This window comes from Eptesicus fuscus, chromosome 4 (genome assembly GCF_027574615.1).
Source record: "Eptesicus fuscus isolate TK198812 chromosome 4, DD_ASM_mEF_20220401, whole genome shotgun sequence".
Taxonomy (NCBI): Eukaryota; Metazoa; Chordata; class Mammalia; order Chiroptera; family Vespertilionidae; genus Eptesicus; species Eptesicus fuscus.
In genome coordinates this window covers 62,736,993-62,754,523 of record NC_072476.1, presented here as the reverse complement: position 1 = coordinate 62,754,523, position 17,531 = coordinate 62,736,993, and the positions used below count along the sequence as shown (strand labels likewise).

At 37.9% G+C, this 17,531-nt stretch overlaps 1 protein-coding gene across 1 annotated transcript in view; it reads left to right on the top strand.

Moving 5' to 3' along the window:
* Positions 1-17,531, top strand: part of ADGRV1 (adhesion G protein-coupled receptor V1) — a 452,962-nt gene that overhangs the window by 58,593 nt on the left and 376,838 nt on the right. The window contains exons 27-33 of the mRNA XM_054714338.1: positions 3,111-3,194; positions 4,563-4,702; positions 7,573-8,182; positions 12,673-12,888; positions 14,402-14,617; positions 15,341-15,585; positions 16,789-16,970. Of these exons, the coding sequence (XP_054570313.1) occupies positions 3,111-3,194; positions 4,563-4,702; positions 7,573-8,182; positions 12,673-12,888; positions 14,402-14,617; positions 15,341-15,585; positions 16,789-16,970 (1,693 nt within the window). The remainder of the gene's footprint in view (positions 1-3,110; positions 3,195-4,562; positions 4,703-7,572; positions 8,183-12,672; positions 12,889-14,401; positions 14,618-15,340; positions 15,586-16,788; positions 16,971-17,531) is intronic.

Sequence of the window (17,531 nt, the reverse complement as noted above, 5' to 3'; positions counted from 1 at the left end):
AAAGATAATGTTTTATCTCCCTACATAAATGTATAATACTAGTTTTAGAAATCAGTATTAAACTCATAGTTTCATTTACATATACGTTTGCTGTGAGGATTGGTAAATTCTGAGTTAGTATCTCTAATTTTTATTATAAGGATACCATCTACTATGGTATTTCCCCCCTTTTTATTGACCATTGGTCTTTTCCTAAAGTAGGAGTGCTTTTAGAATGAAATAGGATAATTGTCCTGAATCACCAAATTGTAGTGGTCAGTCATAGTTGGTGCCCCTAAAACCAGTTCTTTTTTTGATCCTTTATTTAATTTTTACAATAGCTCCTTTATTGTAATCTATTATGAGGTGATTATCAATCAAACAGGTCAACAGTATTACCTTATCCTCTATTCTGATATTCAGAAAGCTCTGATTATCAAAGAGTTTTGGAGTAAAAAAATTCATTTTTTAGCTAAACTCCTCTCTATCGAAGAGAGGCTATTTATAATCTTTTTTATTCCACTTACATTAACTCTTTATATATGTTTCTTTGCAGAAGTATTAATGTGTTTGATTTTCAAGTGCTAGTAAGGTGTTATAGAATGCATGTGATATGTATCACATTACCTTTGTAAATGTAAGAAATTTGAGAATTGTTATGGTATTCAACAGAGTAGTCTCTTCCATTACATAACCTGGCATTACTATCTTCATATTTGATGGAGAAAGTCATAGTACTATGTATAAGTCATCCACAGGGAGAGATGGGGCAGGACAGAAGTATTATTATTGGCTTTTAGTATGTAATGAGACTTTGGGTTAAGTATGCAAACTTTCCCCAAAGTCCAGTGAAAGCATGGATGGGTAAGCTAGGGAAATAATTAAATAGCACCACAGTTTGGTTGACCATATAAAACAATAAAAATATGCTGGGTGGCCTGTTTGGCAGGTAGCATGTTATAATACTAGCTTTGCTTGTCCTCTATGGACAAGTCCCCAGATCTCCATTATTTTCATGGCAGGACTTCATTAATCCAAGGTCACTATAAATTATTTGAAAAGTTGTTCTCTGTATCACTTATAGTTAAAAAGACTATATAATTGAACATATGTTAGTGATTTCCTCATATTGATTGATAAAGAACATTGAATATTCTTCAGAAATAATATTTGAAATACTTGTGGTTTTATGTTGAAATTTCTTCCCATGTCTTTATAATACCCACTAGCGTTCCCGTTGCAGGAAAAATCCTGCAATAGGATTTCCTGCTGCACTCTACCCCGCCTCCGTTCCTCCCTTGTCGCCCGCCCCACCTTCTCCTCCAGCCCGCCTGCGTTTCCCTTCACCCCCGCCCCACCTCCGCCCCGCCCTTGTCACCCGCCCCGCCTTCTCGGCCAGCCCGCCTGCGTTTCCCTTCGGCCCCGCCTTCGCCCCCCCTTGTCACCCGCCCCGCCTTCTCGGCCAGCCTGCCTGCGTTTCCCTTCGCCCCCGGCCCTGACTTCGCTCCTCCCTTCTCCTCCCCCCATGGCTTGCTTGCTTCTTCGAAGCTTTACTCCCTTCTGCAGCTCTTGGCTTCTTTCGACGCTGTCTTGATATGCAAATTAGCCGCCATATTTGTTGGGGTAATTTGCATACTCATCCTGATTGGTTGGTGGGCGTGGCTTGGCTGGTGGGCGTGGCTTATGTGTAGCGAAGGTGCGGTCAATTTGCATATTTGTCTATTATTAGATTAGATTGCTATGTATTGATTGGGCATGAGTACTCAGTTGAAAACCAGTCTTGCAGTTTCTTAGTAAGCAAATAGTGGCAGAGAATCTGATTTCCCCTCTACCCAAGTGAGTTGGGATGGACAGTAAAGGAACATGGACACTGGCCTCCACTCCTCATATAGCCACAGGACTACCTGAGAAGTGAAAAAGCTTGAGAGCTAAATTCTGCTGAGGGTCAAAGAATTAACCCTCATTCCATACTGGTTTGTCTATAAAACTGATTCCACCTAAGATAGCCAGCCCACTGAATAGATGTTATGTGCTAGCCAGAGCACATTGGTATTGAACTTCACCCTTCTTTCTAACAGCTAGTGGATAATATGGGGGCAAAGCCATGCAGTTGATATTCTCTGAAATCCATTTTGCCTCTTACGGTTTTAAGGTATTTCAGGTTTGGGGTGCCATAGCTTCTCATATCTGGTATATCCCAGTCCTACTGAGGGGAGCAGAAGAGCAGGACAGATCTAAGACTAGCGTGCCAGTCAAGGACACCAGTAGAAGCACATGGGTATAGATGTGGCCTTGCTTCTCCTCCTCTTTTCCCCCCACTGCTATCATCGCCGCCTTTTCTGTTTTCATTGTGTGCAAGCATTTGGTAAAGTAATGGTGGGGGGATAAAATGTATTGGAAGTCAAGGAAAAAGTTCTTTCTCTTAATTATAGTCCTTGTATATTGCCACGGTACTTTATTTTTCACAATATTATTTACTTTACAGCCATTCTATAAAAGGTAACATTTTTTTTTGTAGGTGAGAAAGGTGAGGTACCAAGAGGCTTAGTGCCTTGCTGAAGGTTTTACAGCTGGTATCTTTCATAGCCAGGGCTGAAGCAGAGAGTTTTAGACTGCCTGCCTAGGGTTCTCTCCACAGTGTCAGATGCAAAAGGGTAATCAAACCTGAAAATGGTAACTGTGGGAGGATTTAAATGTGTGGCTGGAGGGAAATGTTTGATGCATTTCCCTGATTTAGAATTTGTTGTTGTGAGTGATAAGGTACCTGTTGGAGGTCTGAGTGTACCCGCAAACAAATATTTTTAAAACATTTAAAATGTTAAAAACAATTTACATTTCTGTAAGTGAAAATTTAAAATTAAATTGGCAGAAATGGGAAATACCATTTATAGCTTACATGGAGTATTTCCGGAGGCTGTGAATGATGTTTTTGTAAGTGGGAAGCTTAACTAATTTATACTTTTACCACTTAGCAGATCTATCTTTTTTGTGTGTGTGTGTGGAAGAATGCATATTATTGATGAATATTACTGCATTTTCCTCTTTACTGGATATGTTTTAAGAGTTCTTAATTTTCTCATTGTGTCAATGTGTGTTGTGTGGGTTGTGTCTCTGTGTTTCTCCTTGTAAAGTGACTGCTGAAATCGATAGGGTTGATGGCAGTGGTAGTGGTGATGGGGACATGGAATTCTTCCTTCCAACTATTCACAGACGTGGTAAGCAGCTGATCCAAGGCCGTTTACTGTCCTACATTTTAACTTTCCTTTTTAGAGACAAAAAATACTAACCAATTATTGACACCTACTATACGTAAGTCCTTCATATATTTTATCTCCTTAATCATCACAGCACTTTATGAGGTATTATTTGCCCCGGGTTACAGTCACCCAGCTAGAGAGTGATCAAGTCAGAATCAAGTCTGCCTGCCTCCAAAGCTTAGAGTCTCATCTCTGCATGAGCCTACTGCAGTTCCCTGATTCTAATTGGAATAGAAATTTTGCTTTAATAAAATTTACAAGTGATTACTGAAAAGCATTTTACATAGGCTTGAATACCTAAAGAGATGTAAATAGAACATTTATATTTTCATGTTAAACGCATCACTTTAATTTTTTTTTTTTTTGCAAAAAGAACCATGAATCTTTATATGTAGCATTTAGTCAAAACAAATGGGAAAAAGAATTTAAGAAGAGAATAAATGGGGAGAATAAGTTGCCAATTAATCTGAAAAAATATTGAAAAGATGATACTTTTTGAAGTATATTTATATACGAACATGATTCACCTTTTCCCCTCAAATATTTTTTATGTTAGGAGAAAATACATAGAATACTTGTTTCTTAAGGGAGAATTTTCTCCGTTTTCACAATGCCAGGTTTTATATGTTAGTGTCAGAACTCATGTTCCCACCCCTCTCATTCCTAACTTCCTTCAGTGCATCATGTAACATCTGTATTTAATGACTCTACTACTTTTGGATTTGTTTACTTATTTATGTTTGCCTGCATCCATTAAACATAAAAGTTGAACATCTCAGAAAAAGAATTACTTATTTAGATCGTGATACCCTTTTAGTTATAGGATTGGACTCTTTGGGACTAGGAGAGGTAAATCTAGAATATCACAATATGATGAAAAAAATTAGCCTAAACTTAATGTACATTTAGAAACCAAGAATCAGTTCAGTCAGATTAACGAAAATCATAGGGAAACTACTGTTTCATGAAGGGAAAAGTCATTTGGCTCATGTTCTTCTGAGGTCAGAAAAGGTCGTGGGAGACTTTCCTTATATACTCTGTATGGAAGAATGTTCTCTTTCACAGAAAAGAAAAAGAAAAACAAGTTTTCCTTATTCATCTGCAAATGCTTATGCAGCACTTGTATATCACATTGGTACCAAAATAGAGAAAGGTCATAAAAGCGTGAATATGTGTGGCAGCCATTCGTGTCAGCCTTTCTAAAACAAATTAGAAGTACTCAGTGAATAGTACAACTGTTTTCAAAGGTTGTTGCCTGCCTTTTCCTTTGGTTCGTAAATTACTGATTAACTTTCTCTTGCTATTTGTTGGAACTTATTCATGCAGCCAGTCTAGGAGTGGCTTCCCAAATTCTAGTGACAATTGCGGCCTCTGACCATGCTCATGGTGTATTTGAATTTAGCCCTGAGTCACTCGTTGTCAGCGGAACTGAACCAGAAGACGGGCACAGCACTGTTATATTCAATGTGAGTACATTTTTTTCCTGCAGTCCTAGCCATGTTCTGTTCTCTTAAAACTGTTTTATTGTATTATGAAGGTGTATTTTAGGTGAATTGTTTCTATGTAGGTGGAGGGAAAGAGTCTAGTAGTGTCACAAACAATACAAATTTACCGTTAAATAGTGATTTAGCATTTGTGTTTGGTTTTGCATACAAATTTATCTTATGATTTTGAGGATTCCTGACTCTTTAAGGAATGTAATGGAGCTTTATTACATATATATTTTTTATTCATTCAGATATTCTGTTTAACTCTCCAAAATCTCAATATATAACCGGACAATCAGTGGGTCCATGCTGCCTATCACTAAGTGAGCCCATTAAGCAGAGACAGGGTTGAATCATTTATGAGTGTTTATTCCAATACTGCTGGCAATATGGGAGAGCAGCAGGTCATTCACAAAATCTGCCCTGTACCCCACCATAAGCCAGCTGCTTCTATTAGGTAAAAGGACAAAGACTATATGGGAAAGTAGTTTGCCAAATGGGCAGTTAACAGATAAGCAGAGGGCTGGGGATCTTCAAAGGGCTTAGTGATATGCAAGGGCTGGCGCAAACTTGTTAATCTATTCATGCTCATAGGCAGCTCCAAATGGGGAGGATGGGCTGCATTTCCAGGTGAGCTCCCAGGTCCCTTGTGTAACTACCAGCCAGATTAGAAGGTGCCTTCTTTAATCAGAAAAACAATCACAGTTAACAGAGCATGATTAATACTTCTTACAATTCTAGATGGTCCCCCAACATTCTATTTCTGCCCCTATCAAATAGTTTACTACAACAAAGTTTTGTTTGTCACTCGTGTATGTGTCCAACTGAAATAGGCAATCATCAATCGTTTATGTGAAACAGGCCAGTAAGCCAGGACAAGTGGAATAGGAAAACAGACATTTAGCTGAACAAACTGGCCATGCAATTTACAGCAGATAATAGAAGGTCACCTCCCTAGAGAGAACATCTAGGCTTCAGTTGTATTTTAGTTCCATGCCCAGAAAAGCAGCAAAACCAGGTGGGCAACAGCAGGACCAGTTGCAATGACAAATGACCCCCTGCCCTAGAGCAGACCAATGAATGAAGACCAGGATCCTGAAAGGGCACACCTGGAAAACCGATGAATATTCTGCTGAAACCCTCCCCTGAGACCTCCCCTAAGATGCCTGCCTGCAAGAGAGAAATAAAAACCCTCAACGCAAAGGACCAACACAAGCTCTCCTTCTGGGGAGCATCCTTGCACCTTCTCCCCAATCCCCCTCTCCCCCCCACACAGGCACATAGCTCCTAAACTCTAAGGGATCTAAACTCAAAGGGACCCCATGAGACTTGCAACCAGAGGAGCAATGGACAGTGGCACCTCGTCCCAGGCTAACCCCCTTGAACCTGTCTCCAAGGCCCCGTTTTCTCCCATTGAGACTTCCCAGTGAGCGAAGGCAGCCTGCCTTGGCTTATTTCTTTCCTGTGGCATTTTTAGAGAAACAAAGCTGCCTAGCCTGGGCTGTCCTGTTGCTTCCTCTGTGCTAAGCCCTTTTTTCTTTCATTGTCCTCAGCTTTAATACATGTACCTTTAAAGTCACCTGGACTCCTGCTGTGGAATCTTGCCTTCTTACAGTCAAGAACCCACAGGCAGACCTGCTCAGGGCCAGGTGCCATAACATAGGGACTGAGGGTTACAGAGGCCACATCTCAACAGGCACTTCTGTCTTTAAGAAGGGGACATGTGGGTGTGGAGAACTACATATTGGCTTCTTTCTGGAAGTGATGCACAGCATTTGCACTTACATGTCCTTGGTTAAAGCAAATCACATGGCCATGCTAATGTTAAAGGGTAGAGAAGTGCAGTCCTGTCTTATCTCTCCCAGAAGGAAAGAAAACCCACAATGTTAGTAGACAGCAATAATAATAACTCTGTACATGGTGTATGTGTGTATGTGTTTGTGTGTACCTACTCTGCATTTTTTCCAGTAGGACTTGGATAGTTTTCTATTGTGAAATAACTCAGAGGCGCTAGAAGCTTGCTCAGCTTCCTGAGATTGTATATAAATAATGAAGAAAAATCACTCAAAATATATCCCTCCTGTACTCTTATGACAGATCTTCAGTAAACTGTTCCGGAGTAAATTGAACAACTTTAGCAACAGTGACTAATTACTCAAGAAAGAAAATAAAAAAAAGGATTACAGGAGAGGATGAAGTTTTATAAAATTTCTGCCTCAAATTTTATTTTGAGACAACATATTTTAAGTATAAATTAAAATCATGTTTAGTTGGAACTTATTTGGAACATTTTTTAAAGCTTTTTCTTCTTAAAATATTGACAGAAAGGCATTTCTTCCTTCTTAGATGTATTTTATGTAACCTTGGGTCAAATATGTGTTTGGTGAGTTTATTTTTCATATTATATTGAAGATAAAGGAAATACTATAATTTGTTTTTAAAAACAACTTTTATGGCTAACTTTTCATTAAAAATGTTACTCATCTATTCTTTACAATGAAGTATATATAGTATTTTCAGTAAATATAAAATGGCAATGAATGTTCTTAAATATAATACATTTTAATTACATTTACTTTATTATTTATATATATTTTAATTGCAAAATATAGCTGTAGTTTACTTATAAGCTACAAATGTTCAATCAATATTTTGTTTCATGCGACAATCATTTTTTAAATAGGACTCTCCATGTCTTCAAAAATGGGTTAGTACATGATACCTGCCTTTAAGAATCTCATATTTTTAGAACAATTTATATAAAATTGCTATCATTCTGTATTTAGAAACTTCTAAGTTAGTGGTTTTAATACCTCTTTTAATATATGTTAATATTCAATATTTTATAGATTATAAGAAGTCATGGAGCTCTGTCTCGAGTAACTCTGCTTTGGAGCATAGACTCTGATCCAGATGGTGATCTGGCCTTCACATCTGGCAACGTCACGTTTGAAATTGGGCAAAAAAGTGCCAACATCACAGTGGAGATATTGCCGGATGAAGATCCAGAACTGGATAAGGCATTCTCTGTGTCAATCCTCAGTGTCTCCAGTGGATCTTTGGGAGTTCATACTAATGCCACATTAATAGTTTTGGCTAGTGATGATCCTTATGGAATCTTCATCTTTTCTGAGAAAAATAGACCTATTGAAGTTGAAGAAGCAACTCAGAATATCACATTATCAATAATAAGGTTAAAAGGCCTCATGGGAAAAATCATGGTCACATATGCAACACTGGACGATATGGAAAAACCACCTTATTTTCCACCTAATTTAGCCAGAGCAACTCAAGGAAGGGACTATATACCAGCTTCTGGATTTGCTCTTTTCAAAACCAATCAGAGTGAGGCCACAATAACGATTACAATTTTGGATGATGATGAACCAGAAAGGTCAGAATCTGTGTTTGTTGAACTACTCAACTCTACTTTAATAGAGAAAGTACAGAATCGCCCAAGTAAGTATCTGTTAGTATATGATTATTATTATTAGAAATAATAATTCTAAAACCAAAGTTAAGAATTTGGTATAGTACCGTGGTCGGCAGACTGCGGCTCGCGAGCCACATGCGGCTCTTTGGCCCCTTGAGTGTGGCTCTTCCACAAAATACCACGGCCTGGGCGAGTCTATTTTGAAGAAGTGGTGTTAGAAGAAGTTTAAGTTTAAAACATTTGGCTCTCAAAAGAAATTTCAATCGTTGTGCTGCTGGTATTTGGCTCTGTTGACTAACGAGTTTGCCGACCACTGGTATAGTAGAAATTCTATAAGAATATTAAGCTCTAAATTTGAAAGCATCATCTTAGTTTACCTATAGGTAAATGGAAGTGGGACACTTGAAAATATGAAATTATGTTTTAAAAGTCTGTTACATTCCAAGCCTAAAGTTTTAGAAGTGTCTATGTAACCCAGTGTAACTGACCTCTAGTACTGTCTATACTAATAAAAGGGTAATATGCTAATTAAACCGGATGTCTTCCAGATGTCCATCTCATCTGGACAAAGCCACGGAGGCTGCCTGTGAGGGCCAAGGGGCATGGGAGAGGTGGGGTGGCGCAGCGCGGGAGAGGCAGGGTGGTGTGGGAGAGGAGGCGGTGCTGCTGTGGCCTCAACCTCCCACAGGCCCTCTCCCAGCCGGCAGGATCTTTGACCACATGAGGGCAGCCATCTTGTATGTTGGAGTGATGGTCAATTTGCATATTACTCTTTTATTAGATAGGATAGAGGCGTGGTGCACGGGTGGGGGCCAGCTGGTTTGCCCTGAAGGGTGTCCTGCAGAGCCGGCCGGGAGAGGCGGTGGCACAGGCCAGTCCAGTGCCATGGCTCCTTCTGCAGAGGCAGCCACAGAGGCAGCGGCATGGGCTCGGTCACGGTGCCACGCCTCTGCAACCTGCTGTGCCTCAACCTCCCACAGCCCCTCTCCCAGCCGGCCTGCCCCAGATCGCCCCCCACCCACCAGTAGGTGGGGGCGGGGCCAGCGCTAAGAATCGAGGGCTGAGTGTCAGCAGCCACTGTGGTTGGCAGTGGCAGCAGCAGCGGGGTGATGGCGGCGGCACCTTCCCCTGATCAGCCCGGCCACTTCCCACAGAGGGAGGCCAGACTGCAGCTTAGGCCTGCTCCCCGCCGTCAGTGGGACATCCCCTGAGGGCTCCTGGACTGTGAGAGGGGGCAGGCCAGGGCTGAGGGACCCCACCCCCAGTGCATGAATTTTCATGCACCGGGCCCCTAGTCTATATATATAAAAGCCTAAGTGACCATCCAGCTGGTAGCTGTGATGCACACTGACCACCAGGGGGCAGATGCTCAATGCAGGAGCGGAAACCACAGGCATGGAAACATGGAACAGACTGATGAATCTCAGAGGGAAGTGGGGAGGGGAGAGGGCAGGAAGAGATTAACCAAAGATCTTATACTAGTATGCATACTAGAGGCCCGGTACATGGATTTGGCCTGGCCTATGCCCTGTTGCAATCCGGGACCCCTCAGGTAATGTCGGAGGCCCTGTGCACAGATTCGTGCACTGGTGGGGTCCCTCTGCCTGGCCTGTGCCCTCTTGCAATCTGGGACCCCTCAGGGGATGTCGGAGAGCTGGTTTCAGCCTGATTCCCACAGGCCAGGCCGAGGGACCCCACCCGTGCATGAAGGGCCTCTCGTTGTGCTATGTATTGTAACTTCCAAAACATCCTGTAATTAATCTGGGGATTCCAAGGACAGTCCTGGTAGCAAGAGCCGGAGCCTCTCACCTTGATCAACTCTGGAAGATTTCTTAAGCAACAGAGGCTCTTTGTATTGGCCAAGTGGATCTGGCAACTGTATGAGGGCAGGGCAACAGGGCTGTGGAACACTAAGAAAACCTGTGAATTTGTGAGTCATTGAGAGAGTTGAGAAGACCCTGGTTGGGGATAAGAATGAGGAATCAGGAGTGATCCACAGAGGATCTGGTAGCTTCTATTGGAAAGTATAAGCCACTCTCCCTGGTATTGTTGTGGCTCAGTGGCTTTGTAGAGAGATAGGGGTGGTACGGGTAGGGGTAGAGAGCTGGGCTTGAGCTGATGGAACTGAAAGCAGTTACTGTGTTATTGCTTGTTCATTAGTCACATTTTCTAAGTGGACATAAAACTTTAGAAAGGTGAAAAGAATCTAGATTTTCTGGAATAAGGAAAGAAGTAAAGGCTGTATTAATTTAAGATCAATTTATTATCAGTTTTAGGACAATATTTATATGGAAACAAAACCTTTTTAAGGAAACTGGAATTACATAGTCCAAAGAGTCAGATTCTAAGATCTCATGTTGAGCATGCTATGCCACATAGATGATGGTTCTTACAAGTAAATTTCTTGACCTTACTGTAACATCTGGATGAATATACTGTATAGTAAGCAACATTCTTGCCCACAATGTCAGTAATTGTAACTCAGGGCTATAGAAGGTAATTTAGTTTACAGGATAACTGCTAACATTACATTTTTAGATAACACTTAAGGTTAAAATTCTCACACAATACTTTTTTTTTTTTCTCAGCAAGATTTAGAATCAGTTAAAATAGCAAATAAATTGAAGTAAAATGCAATGAGTCTTATTAAGTAATAATTATATAATAGAGCCTGGTTTTCAAGGAACACACAGTTTTTAAGTGAGATAGAAATAAAACAAGGAGGGATTACTGCATATACAAGTGACTAGGAGCTGTGGGTACTGGTGTCAGATAACTTATGTTCCAATTATAATAATAAAATTGGACATAATCATTTTTAGCCTCAGTGTCCTAATGGGCAATACAGAAATATTATAGGACTTAAATATGATAATATATGTGAAAACTAATGCAGTGTGTGGCACATGGTAAGCATTCAATATATGTGAATAATTAATAATAAAGTGGTACATGTAGAATATCAATGAGCTATCGGATGGGAGAAACAAATGATGTATATTATGCTTGATATGTCCCTGGAATCATACAGCATACTTGGGGCAGTTCAGGATAGGCATAAGCCATATGTGAAATAATTAAAGAACAATTAAGGGCAAATCTGTGTGATATTGATTCAGATTTTAATAGGCAGAATCGGTGTAGAACCTGATAGGATCTGTGTTACTCTACTCTGAGTGTAATCAAGTTTCAGGAGAGGTTTGATGAGTAATTGTATATAAGAGTTTAGACAAACCCTACAGGTAACTTCCTCCCCATCTTTGTGGCTCTGATTCCTCATCTGTAAATTGTGACAATATCACTGACCACATAGAGATGTCCTGGGGATTAAATGACTTGATATAAGAAACTTAGAACAATGTGCTTAGAACAATGCCAGGCAAATAGTGCACACTCAAAAAATGTCATCTGTTGCTACAACTCTCTGTCACCGCCATTCTTTTTTAATTTAGTTGAATTTAATTATATTATACTGATTTCTAGTTGTGACTTTATGATATAATTTAGCATGACCTGGACCTATATAGTTGAAATTAAATGGTGTTGTTACTTGTTTTTAGGTTAATTTGTCTGAAAGTGTTGACTTTTATACATTATCACATATTTCCAAATACCATCATTGTTAGAGATATTCTAAATATGAACTCTATAGAAAGAATACAAAAAAATTAAATATGATCTCAAAATTCTTTACTTGTAATAAAAGTTTTATATGCTTTGTTTGTGTTAAAAGATCACTTTTTATACTGTTTTGGGAAGAGTTCTGGTTGGAATTGAACCTCTGTATGAGGGGTAGTTTTTGGAAGGTCCCAAATGCCTTCAAAATAAGCTTTGCTCTCTTGATAATCAATGGAAAGTAAGAAGAGAACCTATTGCACACACTCTTTTATAGCAGCATTGGGGTAGCTTTGAAGCGCTTTTTCCAGATGAGGTAGTTGAGTTAACTAAGAAGGGGTAGAGAGAAACAGGTTTGTTGTGAGGGAGGAAAGTTGAAGCAGAGACACAGTAATTTAATTAGAGTATGATGATTTGCTGCAGCTGGTCTTTGAGATCATGGAGTTAAATTACTTTCCTACTCAATTTTGTAACTGTAATGCTGTTTTTTTTTAAAAAAATTTATGGCATGCTGGTAGCTAATTTAAAAGATTATAATTCTATAGGTTTCATTATTATCTCTTGTCATATATACCAAGCGATGATTTATTATACTCTAATTCATTTTGCTTTTTGACAAATTTCTAATACTTATTAAATTATTCATGTAGGTTAACTATTTGTTTGCTAATGATTCTATAATAAAAATCTCAATAGACGATAAAGCTATAAGGGTAGGGACTTTGTGTTTAATTTATTTTTGTATCTACAATGTCTAGATTAGTGCTAATACATACTGTAGTAATATTTCATAGAGAGAAAACACTAAGTTATTATCCCATTTGGTTGATGGAATCTTGCTGAGGCTTAATGACTTTTGACTCGTTCTTAGAATTTTGATAGATTCTCTTCTCTTTTTCAGTTCCCAATTCTCCACGCCTTGGACCTAAGGTAGAAACTATTGCTCATCTAATTATCATTGCCAATGATGATGCCTTTGGAATTCTTCAGCTCTCAGCTCCACTTGTTCGAGTGGCAGAAAATCATGTTGGACCCATTATCAATGTGACGAGAACAGGAGGAGCATTTGCAGATGTTTCTGTGAAGTTTAAAGCTGTGCCAATAACTGCAATAGCTGGTGAGAAAAGACATCTAAGGAGCAGTGAAGAGTTTTAGAGGGAAATTTTATCCTTGATTAACAAACCTCAAAGATGTAGTTAGAAAAATCAGCCAGAAAACAACAATACTCCAGCATCTTTTTAAAGGAACAAATCCAGATCTTTCATCACATATTTATGACACTGATTTTGTAGAATTTATGGAAACTGCTAGTGAATTGTATATGAATGTAAAAGCTCTGATGGCCAAAATAAGCACAAACCAATGAAAAGAAACTAAGGAAAGCATGGTTAGGTTTTCTCTGTGTACCTTTTAGTTTTTTGAAAGGGACGCATGTAAATGATACCTAGGAATGAATGCAAGATAAAACGTGCAGTGTATGACCACAGTACTTGGCAATAGTTTTGTTTCTCGACCCTTTATCTTGCTTGTTTCTTTATTTATTAAGAACATGGAAGAGACAATGGTTACTATGAACTATTTTATGTATAAGCAAAGCGATTTCATTGCCAAATGCAAACATTAGGAGACTGCCTTCTTCGGTGGTGCAATTACCTAGAGGGAGAGTTGCCTAAGAGCAATTCAATTAGGTTTTTTCTAGTATGCACCTAAAGGAACATGAGGGTGAATGGATGGGATAACAGGCTTGATTTTTTGAAATAAATTATCTGGATATGAGACTTGCTTGAAAAGATGATAAACCGGGCTCACATATTCCCCAGGTGATTTGTGTGTGTTTTCTAGGAACTTTGCCCTCAGGCTCCATAGGAAGCCTCTCTCCTTTCCCCAACCACTGTTGGACCAGAAACAAAGCCATCCTGGGCAGTTATGCAATAGCAGATTTTAATCCAACTTTGTAGAAAGGTCCATAGTTTCCAGCTAAAATATTGATGATACTGACATGCCTATATCAGTGCAACAGTATAATTTATTTCCCCAGTGAGATTAGAATTCTAGTCTTGTTCTTTGTTTTAAAAGTATTATACACACTTTTCTTTTGTAGATAAAGGGCTATCTTGTGGTCATAAATGACTTACGGCTATCTATCCATATCTATATATCATCTATACAGATTGTCCCAAAAATATATAAACACTTTAACAGCTGATAGCTCAGTTTTGAAAATGAAATGTATTTTAATAAACACTGCCTTTATAATTATTCAAAATGTGTGTATACATTTTTTGGGGAATGCTATCTATCTATCTATCTATCTATCTATCTATCTATCTATCTATCTATATATGACAAATAGTACAAATTATGTACACATCTTTCTAAAAATGAACATGTGAACTCAAACACCCTTAGGAAATCTTTTTCATTGTTTTATGATATCAAACCCCCAACCCCTTTTTTTTTTAGCAAGACAGGTAAAATCTTCTTGTTCAGAATAAATCTAGTAAATATTCTCAAAAAAAGTCTTTCCAAGTATATCCATAAAATTTGATACATCATAGATTCCCCTAGTATGTTGGCATGTTTATTATATTGTGGAATAAGTCTTGGCATTTTGCTTTTTGTCTCTGTAGGTGAAGATTATAGTATAGCTTCATCAGATGTGGTCTTGCTAGAAGGGGAAACCAGTAAAGCGGTGCCAATATATATCATTAATGACATTTACCCTGAGCTGGAAGAATCTTTTCTTGTGCAACTGCTGAATGAAACAACAGGAGGAGCCAAACTAGGGGCGTTAACAGAGGCAATCATTATTATTGAGGCCTCTGATGACCCCTATGGATTATTTGGTAACCACATTAGTTTGTATCTCTTTCACTTGACTGCACAGATCATACATTTCTTTGTTTTTAGGGATGAAGAATTGATTTGATCATGCCCTCTTTTTAACTTGTTAATACTGATATATACAGCATCTTGTACTCTCACTGGCAGTGGTTAGTGGTTAAAAGATTGTGACTTCCACATTAATGCAAAGGTTCTGAACCTTTGCATTAATGTGGAAGTCACAATCTTTTAACGTTTTACATTATAGCTGGCTCCTAGATGTGTTTTGTGAATCTTAGATAATTCTTTAAAAAATTAATTTATAGAAATTTACACAAAAGTTTGGATATCTGGGCTTTCTGGTTTAGTAGGAAAGTCTGGCAATATCCAGCCCCCTCTCCTGCATAGCATCAGTCCTGGGAGCCATATAGCCACTGTCCCTTTGGACCAGGCTCGCACTGTGCAGTTAGCCAAGGAACTCATTAGATACTCTTCACTCACAACTGGTGTATGCCTGACCCCTGTGGGCATCTGGATTTGTGATTTCTGCTTCTATCATAATGAAAAATCATTTTGAAATTTTGGTAGCCCAACCACTTTGTATCACAGCATGTTACTCTGATTGGATGGGGGTTAGCTACTTAGATTGCATAAGGGGGGAAACGTGACTATAGGACAACGATTGTTTAGATCTGTGTAATTCAGTTTCATTTTGTATGTGAAATTAACTCTGCTCTGCCCTTCAGGTTTTCAGATTACTAAACTTATTGTAGAGGAACCTGAGTTTAATTCAGTGAAGGTAAACCTGCCAATAATTCGAAATTCTGGGACACTCGGCAATGTTACTATTCAGTGGGTTGCCACCATTAATGGACAGCTTGCTACTGGCGACCTGCGAGTTGTCTCAGGTAATGTGACCTTTGCCCCTGGGGAAACCATTCAAACCTTGTTGTTAGAGGTCCTGGCTGACGACGTTCCGGAGATTGAAGAGGTGAGAGGATGCCTAGTATAGAATGACACTGTAAATCATGCCTTGTCTTGTAGTGACTAGAACAGATGCTGTTGTTGTGACATTTATAGAGGATGTCAAATAAATTATTTCTGCAAGAATGTTCAAAATATGGTAGTATGAAAGTGATCCTTACAGATAACGAAACAAGGAATATTCTAGAAATAGGTCTTATGCACATATCAGTTTACTAGTGTAAGATATTTTTATGCAATTGTATTTTTCAACATTTTGGTTAAGTGATTAAATATATAATACATTTATCATAATTTTTGCTACATTGTTTCATATAAATTCTTAATTTGTTTATATCCATACTCCCTTTGGGCTTAAATTAGATTTCGATATTTTCACTTGTTCATTAATTTATTCTTCAACAATTTTGAGAATTTACTATGTGACAAATACCATGCTAGATATAGCTGCCTGATATTTATTTTTCATGATGAATTAGCAAAGTAGCAAATAAAAGTAGAGTCTCTGGGGGAAAGCTGATTCATCAATGCCATATATTGGCTAAGGATGCTTTTATTTTATAAAATTTGAGTATTATTAAAGCCCAGATCTCATAAAATTGAATTTAATAGCATTTATTCTTTAATTCTGTCAAATTTTTATAGAAAGGTAGTTCATAAAATTTCATTTGAATGGTAATTGTATCATTATTCACTCCTAAAATATTAGTTACTAGTTAATATCTTTAAAACATTTCTCTTCTCTCTAAATATAGGTGGTATTGTGATACGATATTTTTTTCTTTTAAATTTTGTCAGCGAATTTTTAAGAGAATGTGAAAAATAAAGCATAATATATTAACTTCATGAAACATATGTACTATTTTCCCTAAATAAAAAAAGGTATAGGACTAAAAGTATATTATTAAAGTGGTAAACATAACCAGGGATCTCAAAATTGATTCACAAAATTATATAACTGAATATTAAGGAACTTAAATAGCCCATTTTTAAATGTATAGCCATGCTGTATTATTAAAAGTTCATGATGGATTATTCTGTTACATGTTGGGTTTATAAATGTAATGGGATAGTTTTTTTAAATACATTTATATTACATTTCACTTTGTTCTTATACTTGTATGGATATGTTTAATTTTTTCCCTTGAATCATTTTTATTCTAATTTCAGAACTAGGTTTCTGTTAAGGAAGTTTTCACTGTATTTTTAGGTTATCCAAGTGCAACTAACTGATGCCTCTGGTGGAGGTACTATTGGGTTAGATCGAGTGGCAAATATTGTTATTCCTGCCAATGATAATCCTTATGGTACAGTAGCCTTTGTTCAGTCGGTTTACCGTGTTCAAGAGCCTCTGGAGAGAAGTTCCTGTGCTAACATAACTGTCAGGAGAAGGTATATGAGATGGTGACTTGCATCTGGGATGGGGAGGTGATGAGAATTGTGGGGTGATGGGAAAGGATTTCGTGCACAATTTGTTTTTCAATACAATATAAATTATAATTTAGTAAATGATTGATGCCTACTAATATAAAGAGCTCTTTATATTTATCATACCTGTTATTAGTGAAATAGATTATACATCATGGGACTTTCTAACTCCAAAAATTTGTTGCTTTAACCTGTTACTTGTTTTAGTTAGAACTTAAGTACAAGTAGCTTCTAAATTAAAGAACATTCATATGTGAAGTGGTTAATTTTCAAGTTCTTTTTTTTCCTAAAATTCTTTCGTGAGGCAGTTTACAGTTCACTGAATTCCTTTAGAAATAGAAAATATAGGACTTGGGGACCTATGGCAAATAATTATATTTCCTCAAAATGTACTCATGCTATTATTGTTACTTTGTTTCAGAGAAATCTAGTAATGAAAATTAATTTTCTATTTCTGTTTGATAATTTAAAAATGGATATGACTTGCATATCTTACAAGATATTTTCATAACTTGGTAAATATTT